Source organism: Ischnura elegans, chromosome 5 (genome assembly GCF_921293095.1).
Source record: "Ischnura elegans chromosome 5, ioIscEleg1.1, whole genome shotgun sequence".
Taxonomy (NCBI): Eukaryota; Metazoa; Arthropoda; class Insecta; order Odonata; family Coenagrionidae; genus Ischnura; species Ischnura elegans.
The window spans coordinates 102,152,676-102,165,784 of record NC_060250.1 but is presented as its reverse complement, the minus strand read 5'-3'; the positions used below and the strand labels follow the sequence as shown (position 1 = coordinate 102,165,784).

At 39.5% G+C, this 13,109-nt stretch overlaps 1 protein-coding gene across 2 annotated transcripts in view; it reads right to left on the bottom strand.

The window, feature by feature from the left end:
* Nucleotides 1–13,109, bottom strand: part of LOC124159347 (ataxin-2) — a 680,714-nt gene that overhangs the window by 199,521 nt on the left and 468,084 nt on the right. For both annotated transcript variants that reach the window (XM_046535104.1, XM_046535103.1), the window contains exon 2: nt 3,797–4,292. In XM_046535104.1, coding sequence (XP_046391060.1) covers nt 3,797–4,081 — 285 coding nt within the window. In that variant the 5' untranslated portion in view covers nt 4,082–4,292. The remainder of the gene's footprint in view (nt 1–3,796; nt 4,293–13,109) is intronic.

Sequence of the window (13,109 nt, the reverse complement as noted above, 5' to 3'; positions counted from 1 at the left end):
ACGGGGAGAGTAACGGTTTTGCTTTCGGTTGCAAGCCTCTACTGAGGAGGTGGAATATTTACCTGAAAGGGGATCTTGAGAAAAATCTCTGGATCTTTTTCTTCGTGAGATGATCTTCCATTCCTCTAGGAACAGAAATTCTGGTTTTGCTATTGGTAGCCTGCGACACCCAAATGGCGGTCAAGAGAAATGGGACTTAAAGGTTCGGGATTATGATTCCGGCGACAAGACAGTATCTGCGGGACAACCTATAAGTTCTCAATTCAAAATCCAAAAGGGGGGATGAAGAAGGGGGAGGATAAGAAGATCCTAGACGTAGTGCAGTGGAACCAGTTGTGGTTCATTTATATTTCCATAGTAAAAGATACGTTTTGTAGAGAATTTCTTTATTAATCCCAGGGATGCCGACTTACAAAAAATATTGGGGGGGGCCCAAACCGGAGATCTTGCCCCGGAAAATTTTATAAGTAGTGAGTTTTAAGTTTTTTAAGCATTTTAGAAGAGGCATATGATCGACATTAGAACATTGATAACTTGAATCTCGATATCTGGACACTCCGGGGAAAATCGACAAGCCTGACACATTTTTTCCTCACGCACATAACGAATTTTTGAGGGGGCTCGGGCCCCCTCATCCCCACGGAGTTGGCGCCACTGTTTAATGCACATTCGAGAGACATTAAGATAACTGCTGAATACCAGCGATACTGGGAGCAAGTACCTACCATAGCATCTAGCATCAGACGATCGACAGATGAGATGAAACTCCTCTATTGCGGGCGATCGACATATTTGACGCGAGGGACGGTGCGTGACGTGATTGGATATGTCCGGGCGTGCAATTCGCACGCACTGCGACACCCAATCCCTACTCCCTCCCCAAACGCATTCCAGAGGATCTCCGTGCGAAGACGCGCTCTCTCAGGGGCGAACCAAAGATCGAGTTCTTCAACAGGGAGTGAATAAAAAAAACACGATCGCCTCACGAGACGAAGACAGAACGAAGCATTCACGTCCGCGAAAGTTAACGGTGGCGGGTTTAACAAAATAATCAATCAAAGTAATCCACCGGATGTTTTCTCATACATGCTGCCTCATCCAATCTACTCCTTACTTTACTTTACGAAAGCTGTCTCTGGATATCGGATTAGAGTGCCGGGTGAGGCGTTGGGTAAGCATTACAATTCTTCGTATCACTTAAATCCAGCAGAAAAAGAGATGTTTTGGAGGAATTTATACTCCCGAAATGCTCCTTGCTTCCGCACTGAATATATGTTTATTTAAAATTTCTTCCTGCAAACAATGAGACTCATAGAAAACAACACGCCTAATGCCTGCGTGAAGTCCTAAGCTTTTAAAGGAAATTATCTAAAATTATTTTTAACTCTTATTTATAACTTTTATTTGAATCTATCCTTATGTAGATAGGAATAAATTGTTGTAAAACACACTTTAGTACAACCTAAATGCATAACTACGTCGAACATATTCAACAATAATTGGGATAAGGTATGTGCATCAAATATCGCGTAAAAAACTCACCAAATGAATAAATTTATGCCTATTTTACTTTTTGATCCACGGGATTATCCCACAATAGATGCATATGAAAAATTATATCCCTAATTTATATAAAAGAAGCCGAATTAGCTTTATTGAATAGATAACAACCATATGCCAGCCAGTTTTGTATTGAATTAGATTTCAGTTTATAATTCAGTCCGGAGTATTTTTTTAAATAAGTTTCATCAAGGAATACTGTGCTGAAATAAGCAGCTAATCGCGGAAAGCAGCATTTACTCTTAGAGATGACATTATTTCTCCGCGTAGCATATCAAGTAATATTTCCCAACTTATCCGAGAACAGGCATAAATAATGCAAAATAAAAATAAAATTTTATAAAAGAACAATGTTATTAACGCGATCCAAAAAGAATACAAGTAAATGTTTATTAAAACAAATTTTCAATGAATTTTGACGCAAAAAACATGTTTTTACGGCTCTCTATCATTCTCGTTCCTTTGAAATGATCGCAGCGCCGCTATCGGATTTTTGTGGCCTTTTTTAAAACCAATCATCATATTTAATTTTAAATTCTGAATAACAATAGAGATACAGGTAACATCAAAATAAAATTGTAAGAATATTGCACTGCCATTTAGTTCTGATTTATTCTGAAAATTTCAGCCTGATAGCTAGTCTGAAAGTGGGTTAAAGTTGAGTTGCAAGCTTTGACACGGACAAGATGACTAACAACAAAGCGATTTTATAAAAACTTTACAGGATAAAAAGGCGAGTGATGAGGGGAAAAAGGAGGTTTGGGGCTGGCGGCCGGGCACCTCATCTTCCAAGTCGGGTCGCAGACTCCCTTCTCTTCATGCGGGCGACCTTGGGATCGAATCCCTCCCCTCCTCCCAAGGAGGCTCAATGCGAGATCAACCCTTGCATCCTCACTGCCTCCAGCACCCGAGAGGATGGGGATTGGTGGTCTGATTATGCCGAGAAAGGGGTTAGGACGCCTACCTTCAAGTGATATTGTGTCCCACTAGTGGAGTTACGAAGACAAAGAATGGACTCCACACTGAGGCAAATTATCCGGCACTAAAATTGCGCAAGGATATGGAAAATGACTTTGGAGATAAATTATAGCCGTAACACTAATTTTTTTTTAACTTGAGGGAAATTTTGATTTTCATTAAACTTGGCACCCAATAAGAATTATTAAAAAGGATTATGATGGGACGTAATTTGAATGCATTTATTCACCAATTTTTACCTATCTCTGCATAGAAATTACCACTTCCCCCCGCCACGTGTTCTCACGGTTAAATTAAAATTTTGACCTACTCGGACCCGAAGTCGCAGTTATAAAAAAAAATCGGTTGACGAAAGGGAAAGTTAACTTACAAGAAAAAAAATCCGCATTAAATTGTTCTCGGTAAGCTTAAAACAATAAAACGATAAATTAGCATCCCTTTTTCTACAGTTATGGGGGTAACTTCAGTTTCGGTTTAATAACTCGGAAAACGGTTGCAAAATACATATGAGTATGCAACAAAATTATTTTGTAATATTTTTGAGTTCTACCCCAACCAGGTGGCAAATATATATGCGGGGCGCGGGGGCCGCCCGCATTAGTGAACATTGCTGAACCACAGTTGTAACTTATTTATATCATGAATTGGCATTGTCTTTTTTATGTGTAAAATCAATTTAAATAAAACTTTCTTAACCCCTTGCGCTGTAATGACGAGTCTAGCTCGTCATGAACTTTCGATGCCAAACCGCGCAATGACGAGTGTATCTCGTCATCGGATTCTCATAATTTTAGCACTATTTAGAGGAACAATATAAATAATTGAAAGCTTAACAACGTCAAAACATTCACAGGATATGTATATAAATAGTTCATATTTCATGAAACATGATGCATTGGAAGGATTAAAATGAATTTCTTGGAGTAGCGATAGCTGTGTTCTCCATGTTTAATAATCACATTTTATTTCACGGTTCTACGCTGATTGCAAATCACAAAACTTTATTTAATTACCTACCTTTTAAAAGAAAACCACATAAAAAATAATGGAGAATAGGAGCACGATATTCGGAAAATAAATGGAAGTGGAAGGGGTTAAGCTTTGTATGTGACTTGATTATTTTTTTATCACAATAAAAGCAAAGGTAACTCAAGATATCTTTTGCGCCCTCCCTTGAGTTTTTTTTCTGTATCCGCCACTGCCCCAACCGGGAGAGCCCATTTGTGACAAACAAATACTTTTAGCTACATGCACTCACCTTGAGGCTGGAGGCGTCCCTGACGGGTGGGGCGGGGGGTCGGCCGCTCCCTTCGCCCCCCGCCACCGGGGGCGAGAAGCTCAGCCCAGGCCGCCCCTGCTGCTGCTGTTGCTGCAGGTAATTGTAGATGGACGGCACCGCGGAAGGCGGGTGGTGGTGCGGCGGCGCCGAGTAGGGCAGCGGCGCGGCGGAGCCGGGTGCGGCGCCAGGCGGGGAATGGAGCGACGCCGGTGCGGCCTGGTTCGGCAGGAACAGCAGGTTGGGTGTGGAGCGGGCGGTGGTCATGGCGGCATCGCGGTCGGGCGGCACCCGCTGCGCCTGCTGGTGCTGGAGGTGTCGCGCCCGGTAGAACTGGTGGTGGTTCTGGTAGTTGGGCTCGTGCTTGAGGGTAGAGGCCCTCTGTAGGGTGCAGTGGTGCTTCTGGGGCTCCTTGCGGGCCGGAGGCGAAGTCTGGATGGGTCCCGGGAAGACGTCTACCTTGTTCCTCCGTTTATTGCTGCGGGTAAAGGATAAAAATGAGAGAATATAAGTGAAATGAATAAGCTTAAAGTAGCGTTTACATTATCAACACCCGTAGACACAAAAATTAAAAAAGATATTCCATACAGATAGGACATAGAGAATAGGTACCAGCAATACAACCACTGGAGCAGACATAATGGTCATAAAGGGTTGAATTATTCATAAAATCTGCACAGTGATTTACTTGTTCAAAGGTCATTCATGACAGGACGTGAACGATAAAGCGGATTGAGTTATTGTTTAGTGATATTACCAACTAAAAGTGACCTTAAATTAAGCACAAAACTGTACACTTAATATCGATAGAATTATCCACATTGCTTTCTTTATTCTGAATTCATGATCAAAATTACCTGAATTCAGTTTGCCTGAATTCATCATGGCTATTTCGTATTAACTATTATCATCAATGAAATATTTCATACCTAATATGCACTGAATGAATTCACAACATGCTTGCATTCAATGTCAAGAGAAATATTCAGTAACCAGCTTCTTTGTTCGGACTTGTAAATCAAAGCCCAGGATTTGATTTTCCATTCTATAAATGGATAAATTACTGGTTTGGATTCCGCGTCAACCTTGGATAAAGATTTTTTCACACGATTGATGCCTACGGTCATAATTTACGACATAATCGAAGAAGTCAAAGGAGACAAGTCTAAGAGAGCAAAAATTGTATTAACAGTGAAGTTTCGATTAAGTCCAACTTCGAAACGAAAAGAAAAAAAACAGTTATTAGCTTTCAGCAGCTGGATGAGAGAGATTTTTATGAACTGGTGCAGAATACTTGATCGACGCTACGAACACCATTAAAATTACGATCGCGTAAATTATTTCGCGTCTAAATACAAGGATACTGCGAAGGACGGCTTATTTTAATCAAACAAGACACGAAAAGTCACAAATTCAACTGGATAATGAAATTAATTCCGCGCGTGAAGTATGTACCTACACGTGGAATTTATCGCGATCGACGAAATATATTCTTCAAACACACCCGATAAAAAAAGGAGGCAAAAGATTAAAAGCGACAGTGATCGCCACCACGCTTTCCTTTAGGAACAGTCATTTTTCCGCAGCGAAAAAAAAATTGACAGCGATGTAATGCCTTCTTGGGAGCAAAGAATTAAAAAGAGAACATTCCGAACTGTGAGCAGAAAACCTGTTCTTGAGGCGCTGGACATAGTAATAAAGTGCGATCAATTACGGCAAAAAAATAATTGCGTGGTATAACACGGCATAAATATGCATTACGCTATACATATTAATGCATGGTATACGAATTAACATGTAAATACACGCCATACCTTGTGAGAAGGGAGAATCAGTGCCCTGTACAGATTTGAAGCCGGGATGGGAAGGCAGAGCATCATAAACACTGACTTCTAACACCGACTATGCAAGAGTTTGACTGTCCGGGGACTCTATTTTAGCGGAACTCTCTTTCTATTACCACGAATTTTATATAGCCTACCTCTGAAAAGTCAAGTAAAGACTTCGCGGTATCCCCTACAAGTGCTAGAAATTCATGAGACGGTTACGTAACTAACGGAGGAGTTACACATGCTGATTTTTTGAGGAATACGTAGCGGCTCCACTGAAATAATTTTTATGATCCTTGATTGAAATATCTATACTTCACAAATAAGTATGGATGGTACATTATTTTTCTCAAGTCAACCAAAGAATGTGCCTGATGTTTCAGTAATTCGCTTCAACATTTCCAGATTTTCATTGATATTCAATTACTTAAAATCGCCGACGAGTTTATGATAATATTGAATTTAATTAACTTCTTTAAGACTGAAAATCGATATATACAATTATGAAAGTAAAAAAAAATATAGGAGAACATCCAGTTCACTTCACAAGGACTGCTGCGACAAAAAGTCTGATTATAATGTATTTTAAAGTAAAGGTTGACATTTTTCGATGATAGGGGTATCAAAAACAGCAAACGAAAGCCAATTACGATAAACAGGCGGGAAAAATAGTTTATGGTAACTATTAACACTTTTTAGATTCCATTATCTTACAGAAAAAAATTCAGGGGAGAGCATTTCGTTACAGTATTACCAAAGATATTCCATAACTTCAAGGGTTGAAAACTCTCGTTCGTGTCCCTGACCCTTCATAGTAAATGCTTAAGTGCCTCCCTTAGTACCAGGCGGCATCGTAAGGAGGTCAATTCGATCAATTACTTAAGCGCACAATCGGATTGGTAAGGAAAAAGAAATAAAACGAGCTTCTCACTTAGACGAGTCGGATTTCAAGGGATACGGTAATAATAAGTCGTCACGCCCGATTACGAGTAGAGTCACTGCGTGGATCGCAGCGATACGCATCATAATTTGATACATTCCCTTTCAACCATTCGGCACAAGTAGGGCCCACCGTGTCGAATTGACATTTGACGCGCTAGATTCGGGAAAGGGGATAAGAAGCGTGTAAGACCATCAAACGCAGCGATCGTCCCGAGGGTGATTAGGGACAAAATGCTTCCAAATGAAAAGAAGAATCATGTCACGCGTGAAATATAATCTAAGCATTACCATTATTATCATCCGCTTCTCAATACAAGAACGTTGGCCTGAATTCTATACTGCTTAAGAGAGGAAATTTACTGAGCGTACGCGTCTAGATAATAAACGGATCCAAATTTTTATCATAATCATGATACCGAGGTATCAAAAAAGTTGAACCTTGATGCTTATCTGGGATTATGAACTCGAGTTGCTTCCATTCCAATTTGCAGTTGTGTACCAAGTTGCATGAAACAGTCTTCTTTGATTTTCCAGAATCTTGAGAGTGTACGAAATACCGTGTCTTACACACTAATACTACAATAGAGTACCTTAATTCAATACTTTACCAAAACGCATATAACAATATATTTCAGAATTGACGATAACAGTAACATAATTAAGGAATTTAATATTCAAAATTTGTATGATGCAAGCGTCAAAAACACGGTCGGCAATACATTTTCAGTGTGGAATATACACATTAAATTTAATTTTTCCTCGGTTTGCACGTCTTAGAATTAAAGTATTCAACCGATTAAGGTAGGTTTGCATGGAGTATTTAAAAAGTATTCTGGCAGTCTCCCCTCCCTTAGTGGACTTCCCTCTCCTATTCACAATAATTCGTACTACCTTTCACTCTATCTAAAATCCTGTTTTCTTCCTTTCTCTCCCTCGTTTACCCAACATTCTGCCCTATAACACCGTTTTCAACATCAACTACCCGTTCATTACTTAAAAAATTCAGGAGAAAGATAAGTGTGGAATAGCACCTCACTTCAACTCATTTTTTAATCCGAAGCTGCGGAAAGGAATTCTTTAAAAAATACACCCAAGATGCAACCCCTTTAAGTTGACAACCCTGAGGACATCACCGACTGAAAGATAAGAAAGAAAGGGGGAAACAGAAGGAGATAACGGTCTCTATGGCGAGCGGTGTCTATTCTCCTCTATGACACGCCCATTCGCGGGGATGAATTAATACATGCTGGGAAAATGCTATCGCGTTGATTCGTTAAGTGAGAATTTGAAGTTGAGGAATGATATTCGGAGAGGATGAGCAGAACACTTTAGACCACAGATGAATACGAAGATAAACACGAATTCACATTTTCTATGGAGTTTTTGACACAATTACCGGAAAATATTACGATACCATTTTTTAACGAATCATAAAAATAATACCACAAATAGAACTAGCAATATTAAAGATTTAACGCCGAAATAACAAAGGATATATGAAAATAATAGCTGGTACCGTCATTTATTATTAACAAAAAAGGGGCCATAAGAACCTTTGAACAAAAATTCCCTACAATCTTCCGAGCGAAACGAAGGACCACGGAGTTGGTTCGCCAATTTCATGTTAAATATCCATCTTCCTGTTTGTATTACTGCCTATTCATTTCGTTGCATATTTTTTTCATATTTATAGAGGCAATCGCAGGAGTAATTTGAAGGGAAAAATCCCTTTGTTGTGAGCTAAAAGCTTTCCCGTGTTTTCCTAATAGGTCATCTACCCCTTTCAATGACAAAGAAGAGCAGGAATATGAAAAAGGAATCAGCAATATAAATTAGTGGATTGCGACGAACCCAGTCATATAAATCCTCGTCTTAGATGATGGGACTACTTTTAAGACCGCCGGCACACCCGTGATCATTTAGATATAATATAGTTTTCTGAATGTGTATACCTGAAAATTCAATATTTTGGTGCCATAATAAAGATACTCAGGTGTCAGTGATTCCTAATTTATTTTTTACAATGGTCAGAAAATGAAAAATGTAAAATAATTTTCACATACAAGTGCCTCGTGGAATCACTGTGTGGAAATTATTTATATTTTCTTACAGAAAGTGAAGCGAAATGACACATCGATATGAAAATATACTCAACATTCATAGAATTTCTCAGTTAAAATGATTCATTTTGTTACTCAATGCAGGAATGAAAACGGCAGGCTCACAAAAAACGTCTTTATTGCTCGGGTTGATATATCTGGAATGGCTTGTAGATATTCTTTGAATTGTACGAAAACATCTTCATCGTAGCTTTAATCTTTCAAATCAATAGAATTTTCATTAAATTAAGAATCTCTCGAGCATTAACTCTTTACATTTAACGCAAATTAAGCCATGTAAAGATTTCACTCGTGACAATAAGCAACTATTATTCTTAAATAGAAAATATCACGCTTCGCTTTTCCAAAATGAATGTCATATTCAAACGAACGAGCCTAAAGTCAGAAAATGGCTATGTGCAAATTACCGTAGGAAAATGAAGTGCATCTTTCATACTGCAAGATAGGTAAGTAAAATTGGGGGTGATACGGATGATTCGCCCAATCAGCTACGTGTTCGCGATCATTTGATATAGAATAAATACGTTTCAATAAGAACAGGCATGATTCCCCGGCACATTTATTACAAACGGTATTTAATCACATGAGACTTTAACATAATCGATACCTCCACTGCACAAACGCTCAGCAATCGCCCACCGAATCAAATCCACTCAGTGGCGTAGTCAGGGGGGGGGGGGGGTTCGGAGGGTCCGGACCCCCCCTCCCCTCGAAATATAAAAACACAATCATTTTCCTTCTTAAAAGAAAACAAAATATTGAAAAATCATAAGATTAAAAAATATTTCTTTAACGAATGAAGTTTTTTCGATTATGAAAAGTGTTAAAATTAGTTCAAAACTCATTACTTAGTACCCTGTTTTTCAAAAATTCCCCACCCCTGGTTTTGAACCCCCCCCCCCGAACGAAATTCCTGGGTACGCCACTGAATCCGTTCATCTAGTACTACTGTGTCTACTAGATTAAATCCGATAGATAGAATCAAATTCGCTCATCAAGTGGCCCTAGTAGTAAAGGATGAGCGGATTTGATTCGGTGGGCAATTGTTGAGCGCTTTTGCAGTGGAAGTATCGTAATGTACGTAAAAAGGCTGTACTTTAAACCCCTGGATACCGTAATGAAGATACAAAAGTATCACTGATACTTCAATAAAATATTATTGAAGTCTCAGATAGCACAAAAGGTAAGTTAAAGAAATTTCTCCTTTCAATTCTAAGAAAATTTTGTTTTTCAACGAAACGAAAAATGAACGTCTCCCGCGCCTGTTCCGCCTTCGTCTGAGTTTCTCTCTGAGCGCCGCGACTGAGATAAAACACGTGCCTTACGAGAAAACGTCCTTCCCGGCAGAGAAAGGACATTGTGTGGAGACCGGCGGCCCTTTTACCCTTTCTCCCTTCCCCTTCACCCACCCCTAATAGGCCGTTTTGAATTGAGACACTCGCAGTGACGTTTCTCTCCAGACCGTCAAAAGCTCATCGGAATGCAGCCTCCGGCGGCGTAACCTGTCAACAACGACCCAACAAGGGTCCGCTGTCCATTTTACCGGCATAAAATTCCTAAGTGCCGCTTTAACAGAACTCAATACGAGACGCGATGGCTTTATGATGATGCTGTTATATTTTACCTGCGACATTGAGCCCGGGGGCAGATACAGTATCAAATCATGACCTGGGTCTTTTTTTCAGTTGAAAAAGTTAAGCTCTACAATAAATACAATTAAAACTTCTCTCACGTTTGCTAGTTGTAACCGCAATTGCAAATACACTCCCTTCACTCCTTCACAAGGATGCAAAAACTATTAAACTAATAAATTTTTTAAATAAAATTGGGTTTCAAAGGTTTCAAAAGTTTTAGGGGAATCAAAGGAATTTCGCCCCCGATTTTACCACGATAGGAAGGATTACCAGAGGAAGTAAAAAAGGTAATTGAAACGGAAAGGTTAAATAAATCCTTTTATTCTTCACACCATTAAGAATGTTATTACTCTCTTTGGAAGTAACCGACCGATCATACAGATTTTTCTTACTTCATTTTTCCCAGATTTCACTGTAAGGGCATTTTAATTTAGCCTGACTAGAAGAATTTACTTCACTAACTCTTAAACTGTGAAGTCAGGACCTGGAAATTTCGTTTTTCCAATACTAATATGGGTTGGGTGGAGAAATTATGCTTCGGGAATTCACACCACTTGCATGAACGTATGAGCAAGAGCTTGTGAAATGTTATTGTGCAGTGCGTACCACGCAGTGCAAGTTGGTGAAAACCCTCCCCCACCAATTACCCTTTGAGGTTACTTTCTAGGGTATTGTGCTTAACTAGGCCCGATCGAAAACGTGATTGCTGTGAACGGTAAATGAACGCTTCATGAAGTGCTAGGCCACTGCGACATTCCTTCCGGACAATATCCCGTTAGCGAGCGAGAGGCCACTTTCATCATAACTCGACGCGGTATTAAAAGGATTCTGATGGTCTAAGCCAGCAGCTCTAAATACCAAAGCACGCACGACGACAATAGTTCCAAGGATTTGTTATTTCATTCCTCTTCTGGAATGCACTCACTTCTTTGAGCCACTAGATAAACCATGGCGACTTCATTCGTGACTGGCACTCACTTTACAATTGAACTAGCAAAGGATGTATGAATAGCACGTGTTGTTAGCTGGCTTCTTAAGAATTCAGTCCGAGGGCGAAGATGAAACAATGAGTTATTTATGTCCATTAAGGACAGCATTGAGTCTCAAGAATGCACTTAAATTTTACAACCCAAAAAACGCGGACACTTTGGCAGTGATGCATTTAATCGGAAGTAAACATTTTTGTTATTTTCACCAAAATTTGCAGTGATTTTCCCCGAGTTCATAATCAGAGTGAAGTAACGTCAAACGTTTGTTTTGTTTCAAAATTTCTTTATTATCTTTGAGATATAGTTTCTTTTTGACTCCGTTCTGCGAGCAACTTAACCTATTTAATCTCTCCTCAACAAACCATCCTCTCCTCTCATCAACAACTCCTTCGCAAAATCGACAGCAATAATTGAATTTCAAACGTTACGGTGGGTCCTCACAATTGACTGTTTCAATATTTCAAAATATGTATATCTATCCCATATTTCCATGATACCAATACGATGATTCATATCTTTAAAAAAAACAAAATATTAACAGACTTAACTATAAAACGGCGCATGAATAATTACTCAAAATTATTTTTATGTTACAGAAAACGCCCATAGATACGAAATATCGTTTTGGTTGAAAAAATATCTACTCGGATTTTTAGAGTGTGCTTCTCCTGGTTTGGCGCGGCAATGCGACGAATAGAATAACCAATGTAATCTAGTAATAGCTGCCCCAAGGCACGTAATTCGATAGTCAGGATGGAATCGGAAAAAAATCCAAAAGAAAATCTCAAACTTTACCCTCATCACAAGAGGCACGGGTGAGCGTGAATCTCATTAAATTATTAGGTCGCGCGAGGGGCTCTGGATTACACATTGAGTCAATCGTCCCCATTCTCCCGGATTTATATATCCTCCCGGACGTCTAACCCTTTCTTTCCTCACCCCTCCACGTCCCTCACATTAATTTTTCACCCCGCTGCGACTTTGATTGCTTTCCCGTGGCGTGAGAGATGAATGCCCACAATGCAACGCCCGTCGCCCTCTTGGTGATGAGGCAGTGCCACTCAAAAGGATATCACGAAGTCCACGGCGACAGAGGGCGACAGTTCCACTCGAACCAAGGCGAAAGAACGGATGATCGCCGCAAGGAGAAAGGAAATCATCTGGCTGGATCCTGAGAAAAATCATCACGTCACGCAGAGGCGGAGCTTTTGTGATGACCGTTTCCAACATTACAAGAAATATAATAAATCCAAAATTTTCTCGAAACAAAATTTCTAATAAGAATTTTATTTTATATCTCAGATTCCTTTCATCATACCTTAACATGAATTATAATTACTTTAATTGTTATGGATTAGACGAATCAGTAACAATCATGGAGGGATGGTGATATTTTTAAACGTAAAGCAATATTAAGAATGAAGAAAACCAATTTTCGGGTTAACCTGCCTTAAGCTATTCCAGCCATTGGTCAAAAGATATTCTATCAAAGTATTAATATTAAACAGTAACCTGCTTGTAATCGCTCACCTATCGCGAAAATAGATGTATTTTAGGAAAGCATATGGCTCGTTATCCTGAGAGTACAGGAAAAAAGACAACTTCAACTTGATATATCCGAAATCGTAAGTAATTAATTAGGCAGATTGCAATAATGAAACACACAAGCGGCGACGAAAACATCACTGACATGAGGGGAGTTTCTCTCGGGCTAACAACCATTTTCGCCGTTTAGCTTTTACGCTGAGAAGACCAACTCGCAGGATAACGAGTAGTCAGTC